The sequence below is a fragment of the Salmo salar genome, chromosome 21 (assembly GCF_965601325.2).
Source record: "Salmo salar chromosome 21, fSalSal1, whole genome shotgun sequence".
Lineage (NCBI taxonomy): Eukaryota > Metazoa > Chordata > Actinopteri > Salmoniformes > Salmonidae > Salmo > Salmo salar.
Window position 1 is genome coordinate 54,623,680 of NC_138311.1, and position 8,821 is coordinate 54,632,500.

General features: G+C 41.3%; 1 protein-coding gene across 2 annotated transcripts in view; it reads left to right on the forward strand.

Moving 5' to 3' along the window:
• The window catches only part of LOC106582506 (receptor-type tyrosine-protein phosphatase-like N), a 100,196-nt gene that overhangs the window by 91,242 nt on the left and 133 nt on the right, over positions 1-8,821 (forward strand). For both annotated transcript variants that reach the window (XM_045704906.2, XM_045704907.2), the window contains exon 23: positions 7,811-8,821. This exon is cut by the window's right edge and continues 133 nt beyond it. In XM_045704906.2, coding sequence (XP_045560862.2) covers positions 7,811-7,882 — 72 coding nt within the window. In that variant the 3' untranslated portion in view covers positions 7,883-8,821. The remainder of the gene's footprint in view (positions 1-7,810) is intronic.

Below are 8,821 nucleotides of genomic sequence, written 5' to 3' on the forward strand. Positions count from 1 at the left end.
CCATCCAGCCAGTTTGACACAACTGTTGGAAGCACTGGAGTAAACAAATCAAATCAAATGTTATATAAACAATACAAAACATCACTCAAGCTTCCACAACATCACACAAACATCCACAACATCACAAAAACGTCCACAGCATCACAAAAACGTCCACAGCATCACACAAACGTCCACAGCATCACACAGACGTCCACAGCATCACACAGACGTCCACAGCATCACACAGACGTCCACAGCATCACACAGACGTCCACAGCATCACACAGACGTCCACAGCATCACACAGACGTCCACAGCATCACACAGACGTCCACAGCATCACACAGACGTCCACAGCATCACACAGACGTCCACAGCATCACACAGACGTCCACAGCATCACACAGACGTCCACAGCATCACACAGACGTCCACAGCATCACACAGACGTCCACAGCCTCACACAGACGTCCACAACATCTCCCTTGCCCAGACCCACTTGCTCACAGCCCCATCTCCTTGATGTACTGTCCATTTGCAATATGTTTCAATGGGCATTTACCATCACGAATTTGACATGCTCAAAAATACTGCAGAAAGGCAAAATTGACTTGCCCGATTAACTCGGGATGGCCGGGCAGTGATAGTGGTTCATCTCCATCGCTCGATGGTGACATGAGAGAAGTGGGACTGTGTTGTTTTTTAAAAAAAAATTGAAAAATGTCCAAAATGACCAGGGGTGCCCCCTATTGGATGGGCACGGTGGGGGGTGCTCCCTACCCAACCGTGGACCCCTTGCACCCCCTAAAGACATTAAAAACCTTTTTTTTATGTTCTCCTGCTAAACCGTTCGAATCACCAGGCGCACGGCAGGCCATTTGCAGTATGTTTCAATGGGCATTTACCATCACGAATTTTACATGCTCAAAAATACTGCAGGAATGCGAAATTGACTGGGCCCGATGAACTCGGGATGGCCGGGCAGTGATTCTGGTTCCTCTCCATCGCTCGTTGGTGTTGATTTCAGAATGTCAATTTAGTGATGTTCTATCCCTGTTTAAACATATTGCAAATGGACAAAAGTCAGCCAGCAAGTCACCGTCCATCAGTCAATTAGATATCATTCTGACACCAAACTGACACCACACCCACTTTTTCCAACTTGACTTGAAGCCAACTATCACATATTTCAGAGCAGGCCCAAAAATCACAGCGCCTTCTGTTAATCTTACATCTAGACGTTCCGCTAGCGGAACACCTGCTCCAATATCCAATGATAGGCGTGGCGCGAAATACAAACTCCTCGAAAATCCGAAAACTTCCATTTTTTCAAACATATGACTATTTTACACCATTTTAAAGACAATACTCTCGTTAATCTAACCACACTGTCCAATTTCAAAAAGGCTTTACAGCGAAAGCAAAACATTAGATTATGTCAGCAGAGTACCCAGCCAGAAATAATCAGACACCCATTTTCCAAGCTAGCATATAATGTCACAAAAACCACAGCTAAATGCAGCACTAACCTTTGATGATCTTCATCAGATGACACTCCTAGGACATTATGTTATACAATACATGCATGTTTTGTTCAATCAAGTTCATATTTATATCAAAAACCAGCTTTTTACATTAGCATGTGACGTTCAGAACTAGCATTCCCTCCGAGCACTTCCGGTGAATTTACTAAATTACTCACGATAAACGTTCACAAAAAACATAACAATTATTTATTTTGACACCCACCAAGTTTGGTACTCACCAAACTCAGATTTACTATAAGAAAAATTGGATTACCTTTGCTGTTCTTCGTCAGAATGCACTCCCAGGACTTCTACTTCAATAACAAATGTTGGTTTGGTTCCAAATAATCCATAGTTATATCCAAATAGCGGCGTTTTCTTCTTGCGTTCAAGACACTATCCGAAGGGTAACGAAGGGTGACGCGCCCGGCGCGTTTCGTGACAAATAAATTCAAAATATTCCATTACCGTACTTCGAAGCATGTCAAACGCTGTTTAAAATCAATTTTATGCAATTTTTCTCGTAAAAAAGCGATAATATTCCAACCGGGAGTTGTTGTTTTCGTTCAAAGACTGAAAATGAAAACATGGAGTCGTCTCGTGCATGCACGCGCCAGTCTCATTGTTCTCAGATCGACCACTTACCAAATGCGCTACTGTTTTTCAGCCATGGCCTGCAAAGTCATCATTCAACGTTCTGGCACCTTCTGAGAGCCTATGGGAGCGTTATAAAATGTCACGTTACAGCAGAGATCCCCTGTTTTGGATAGAGTTGATCAAGAAGGCCAAGAAATGGTCAGAGAGGGCGCTTCCTGTTTGGAATCTTCTCAGGTTTTGGCCTGCCAAATGAGTTCTGTTATACTCACAGACACCATTCAAACAGTTTTAGAAACTTTGGAGTGTTTTCTATCCAGAGCTAATAATTATATGCATATTCTAGTTTCTGGGCAGGAGTAACAATCAGATTAACCTCTATGGGACCGGCGGGACGAATTCGTCCCACCTACGTAACATCCACTGCCAGCCTGTGGCGCGATTTTCAAAATCTTCAAAATCCTATTACTTCAATTTCTCAAACATATGACTATTTTACAGCCATTTAAAGATAAGACTCTCGTTAATCTAACCACACTGTCCGATTTCAAAAAGGCTTTACAACGAAAGCAAAACATTAGATTATGTCAGCAGAGTACCAAGCCAGAAATAATCAGACACCCATTTTTCAAGCCAGCATATAATGTCACCAAAACCCAGAAGACAGCTAAATGCAGCACTCACCTTTGATGATCTTCATCAGATGACAACCCTAGGACATTATGTTATACAATACATGCATGTTTTGTTCAATCAAGTTCATATTTATATCAAAAACCAGCTTTTTACATTAGCATGTGACGTTCAGAACTAGCATACCCCCCGCAAACTTACGGGGAATTCGCTAACATTTTACTAAATTACTCACGATAAACGTTCACAAAAAGCATAACAATTATTTTAAGAATTATAGATACAGACCTCCTCTATGCACTCGATATGTCCGATTTTAAAATAGCTTTTTGGTGAAAGCACATTTTGCAATATTCTAAGTATATAGCCCAGGCATCACGGGCTCGCTATTTAGACACCCGGCAAGTTTAGCACTCACCATAATCATATTTACTATTATAAAAATGTCATTACCTTTTGTTGTCTTCGTCAGAATGCACACCCAGGACGTCTACTTCAATAACAAATGTTGGTTTGGTCCAAAATAATCCATCGTTATATCCGAATAGCGGCGTTTTGTTCGTGCGTTCCAGACACTATCCGAAATAGTAAAGAAGTGTCGCGCGCTTGGCGCAATTCCTGACAATAAAATTCAAAGTATTCAATTGCCGTACGTCGAAGCATGTCAACCGCTGTTTAAAATCAATTTTTACGTCATTTTTCTCGTAGAAAAGCGATAAAATTCCGACAGGGAATCTCCTTTTCGGCAAACAGAGGAAAAAATCCCAAAGGCGGGGGCGGTCGGGGTCACGCGCATAAGCTAGTGTCTCTTGATGGGCCACTTGAGAAAGGCGATAATGTGTTTCAGCCTGGGGCTGGAATGACGACATTCTCTTTTTTCCCGGGCTATGAGAGCCTATGGACGACGTGGGAAGTGTCACGTTAGAGCAGAGATCCTTAGTAAATGATAGAGATGGCAAAGAAGTTCCAGAAATGGTCAGACAGGCCACTTCCTGTAAAGGAATCTCTCAGGTTTTGACCTGCCATTTGAGTTCTGTTATACTCACAGACACCATTCAAACAGTTTTAGAAAATTTAGGGTGTTTTCTATCCATATGTAATAAGTATATGCATATTCTAGTTACTGAGTAGGAGTGGTAACCAGATTAAATCGGGTATGTTTTTTATCCAGCCGTGTCAATGCTGCCCCCTAGCCCTAACAGGTTAAATCGGGTACGTTTTTTTATCCGGCCGTGAAAATACTGCCCCCTATCCATAACAAGTTAAACCATAATGAAAACATAAAACACGGAGTTACGTTCTAGCTGTGGGTCCAGTTCTGACATTATGTCTAGGCCTAGCTGAGGCGACCCCGAATCCCAAGTTTTGGCTTGATAGGTCATTTGGAGCCCGAGCAGCGACCTTAATTGGTGCTGAAAATCCACATTTTCCGGGCATTGCTACGGGGTCCTTGAATGAGCTGTCGGACAGAAATGTTAGGGTCCGTCTCTATGGGCCGAGGCGGTTTCAATGCACCTAGTCTTGCGACTCTGGGACTTTTATAATTGTCGTCATTTTCGTGATGTCAAAATTAATTGAAGTTATTGCAAACGTACAAGGCTGTTTCTCGGTCTGAGAACCTTCTAGAGCCACATAACTCACCGTGCACTATCGACTTGAGCTCTATAACAGGTTTCTAAAGTTTCAGAGCTCTAGGTCTGACGGTTCTTTGACAGTTCGAACAAAGGTAACTATTGCAGGCCAGCATGCTAATGTTCCTATCGACCCAGTAAGGCCAGCAGGCTAATGTTCCTATCCACCCAGTAAGGCCAGCAGGCTAGTCTCTTTTTATTGCTATGTAACTGTTATGAAAGTTGTATTGTCAATTTTTTTTGTTATTTAACCTCTTACATCTAGACGTTCCGCTAGCGGAACACCTGCTCCAATATCCAATGATAGGCGTGGCGCGAATTACAAATTCCTCAAAAATACAAAAACTTCAATTTTTCAAACATATGACTATTTCACAGCATTTTAAAGACAAGACTCTCCTTTATCTAACCACACTGTCCGATTTCAAAAAGGCTTTACAGCGAAAGCAAAACATTAGATTATGTCAGCAGAGTACCAAGCCAGAAATAATCAGACACCCATTTTTCAAGCTAGCATATAATGTCACAAAAACCCTGAAGACAGCTAAATGCAGCACTAACCTTTGATGATCTTCATCAGATGACACACCTAGGACATTATGTTATACAATAGATGCATGTTTTGTTCCATCAAGTTCATATTTATATCAAAAAACAGCTTTTTACATTAGCATGTGACGTTCAGAACTAGCATACCCCCCGCAAACTTCCGGGGAATTTGCTAACAATTTACTAAATTACTCACGATAAACGTTCACAAAAAGCATAACAATTATTTTAAGAATTATAGATACAGAACTCCTCTATGCACTCGATATGTCCGATTTTAAAATAGCTTTTTGGTGAAAGCACATTTTGCAATATTCTAAGTACATAGCCCAGCCATCACGGGCTAGCTATTTAGACACCCGGCAAGTTTAGCCTTCACCAATATCAGATTTACTATTATAAAAGTTTGATTACCTTTTGTTGTCTTCGTCAGAATGCACTCCCAGGACTGCTACTTCAATAACAAATGTTGGTTTGGTCCCAAATAATCCATCGTTATATCCGAATAGCGGCGTTTTCTTCGTGCGTCCCAGACACTATCCGAAATGGTAAATCAGGGTCGCGCGCATGGCGCAATTCGTGACAAAAAAACTCTAAATATTCCATTACCGTACTTCGAAGCATGTCAACCGCTGTTTAAAATCAATTTTTATGCAATTTATCTCGTAAAAAAGCGATAATATTCCGACCGGGAATCTCCTTTTCGGCAAACAGAGGAAAAATCACAAAGACGGGGGCAGCCAGGGCACGCGCCTAAGCCCACAGTCCCTTGATCGGCCACTTGAGAAAGGCGATAATGTGTTTCAGCCTGGGGCTGGGATGACGACATTCTGTTTTTTCCCGGGCTCTGAGTGCCCATGGAAGACGTAGGAAGTGTCACGTTAGAGCAGAGATCCTTTGTAAAAGATAGAGATGGCAAAGAAGTTCAAGAAATGGTCAGACAGGCCACTTCCTGTAAAGGAATCTCTCAGGTTTTGACCTGCCATTTGAGTTCTGTTATACTCACAGACACCATTCAAACAGTTTTAGAAACTTTGGAGTGTTTTCTATCCAAAGCCAATAATTATATGCATATTCTAGTTACTGGGCAGGAGTAGTAACCAGATTAAATCGGGTACGTTTTTTTATCCAGCCGTGAAAATACTGCCCCCTAGCCATAACAGGTTAAAAGCCACTTTAACCTCTGGACGGGCTCCGTCCCGTATGCGGGATCAACATCCAGCAAAAAATCCCATCGCCATTTTCTTTACAAAATTTAATATATATATTTTTTCAAATATAGGACTATTGTATATCGTTTTATAGATACACCTCTCCTGAATCGAACCACGTTGTCTGATTTCAAAAAGGCTTTACAGCAAAAGCAAAACATTAGATTATGTTAGAGTAGTATATCGTAAAAGTAGCCACATAGCCATTTTCCGACCAACCACATGCATCACAAATAACCAAAAAACAGCTAAATGCAGCACTAACCTTTGACAATCTTCATCAGATGACACTCCTAGGACATCATGTTACACAATACATGCATTCTTTTGTTCGATAAAGTTCATATTTATATATAAAAACAGCATTTTACATCGGCGCGTGACGTTGACTAACTATTTTCCCTCAAATGCATCCGGTGAAACAACGCTACAATTTACTAAATTACTATTCGAAAACATTTTTCAAATGTAATATTGTCATTCTAAGATTTATAGATTAACATCTCTTGAAAGCACCTGTAATGCCAGATTTAAAAATAACTTTACTGGGTAATCACACTTTGCGATAAAAGGGGATGCGATACTCAGAAAAATAGGCTACCGTTACAGGTCAGCGCCATCTTGGAACAATCGCATATCAAATCTACTCTTGTATACTATTGTCAATAATCCCTTACCTTTGATTATCTTCATCAGAAGGCACTTCCAGGAATCCCAGGTCCACAACAAATGTATTTTCGTTTGAAAAAGTGAATCCTTTATGTCCCAATAGCTTGTTGTTGTTAGCGCGTTCTGAAGGCTGCTCCAAAAGTACCGTCGGCCGCGGGACTTCTCTCTCAACAAAATGCATTTTTTTTTAATTTAAGTTCGTTCAAACATGTCAAACGTTGTATAACATAAATCTTTAGGGTCTTTTTCAACCAGAGCTCCAATAAGATTCAAGGGGGACGGTTGCATTGTCTTTCTAAACGTTTCGAAAGGGGAGGGTAGCCAGGGGCGCCGGCGTCATAATGGTGATGGCCCTCTCCATTTGACCACTTTCCACAGACTCTCTTTCTGTCAGTTTTCACAGTAGAAGGCTCAAACCACTTTGTAAAGACTGGGGACATCTAGTGGAAGCAATAGGAAGTGCTCAATGAACCATAGCTCACGGTGTGATTTATAGGCAAAGTGATGAAGTTGAGTCCGCAATTCAGAATTCCACATCCTGTTACAATCTGTCTCGGGGTTTTGACTGCCATATGAGTTCTGTTATACTCACAGACACCATTCAAACAGTTTTAGAAACTTTAGGGTGTTTTCTGTCCACAAGTATTAATTATATGCATATCCTAGCTTCTGAATTTGAGTAGGATGCCGTTTAAAATGGGCATGAATTTTTTTCAAAAATCGCTGTAGCGCCCCCTATCCTAGGCGACCGTCAAGAGGTTTTAAACGTGTACATGACACTGGAACAAAATTTCCCCATGAGGACAATAAAGTCAGTAAAGAAAATCTCCAGCGCCCGCATCACTCTCTGCCACATGGCCTCGAACTGCAACATTTTGTTTCTCTACGTTGCCCACACACTTTCAACATTTAGATAAAGCATTTGACCTTTCCATTGTGTTAACGACAGAGAATTGGTTGATTTTTCTCTGTGTGTGTCTCTGACAGTCTCCCTCCCTTTCTGTCTCCCTCTCAGGACCAGTTTGAGTTTGCCCTGACCGCCGTGGCAGAAGAGGTCAATGCCATCCTGAAAGCTCTGCCACAGTGAACCCTACTACATCTACCACCTCTACCACTGGTGCCACCTGTGCCACAAACCAAGGAGGAACTACATTTCCCAGAGTGCATTACTATTACTGAAGCCTGGTTTGTGTTGTCTCGCCAACTCCTATAGTCATTGTCACACCAATACAGCATTAACAGATCTGGGACCAAGCTTCTGTTATTATGCTTTCATATCTAAATTAAATGTGGTTTCAAAGAATCCTCTAGATTATTCCGATCAGACAAGAATACTTCAAATGTACAGTAGGACTGTGACTTGATACTGTAACTCTACTCCTTTCTCACTAAAGATACTACAATTACCATATGCTGTCATGGAGATGTTGTCATGGAGATGTTGTATTACCATGTTCCCTCCTGATCTGTTGTCATGGAGATGTTGTATTACCATGTTCCCTCCTGATCTGTTGTCATCGGAGATGTTGTATTACCATGTTCCCTCCTGATCTGTTGTCATGGAGATGTTGTATTACCATGTTCCCTCCTGATCTGTTGTCATGGAGATGTTGTAAAACCAGTCATTGTACCCTAGTAGGGAGTCATCCATTTGACATAACAGCATATGAGGCCCAAGGCTCATACACTTGTTTAAGCAAGATGACAACAGAGCCTGACTATGGCGAGGGTGAAGTGAGGGACATACTAGTGTATTATAAGTTACACCAGTTTCTCTAAGGGGCTGGTGTATACCTCTAACATGATTGTCTGTTATTCATCTGTAACTAAACCCTAGTGTATAATACGTCACACCAGTTTCTCTAAGGGGCTGGTTTATACCTCTAACTTTAACTCTAACTCTAACTTTAACTAATGATTTATTTCTATTCATTTTGTAATGGAACTACTACCGTACACTGACTACCTAATCACTCACATCTGAATCATATCAATTAGTGTCTTCGGTGTTACTGTAAAACCTCTG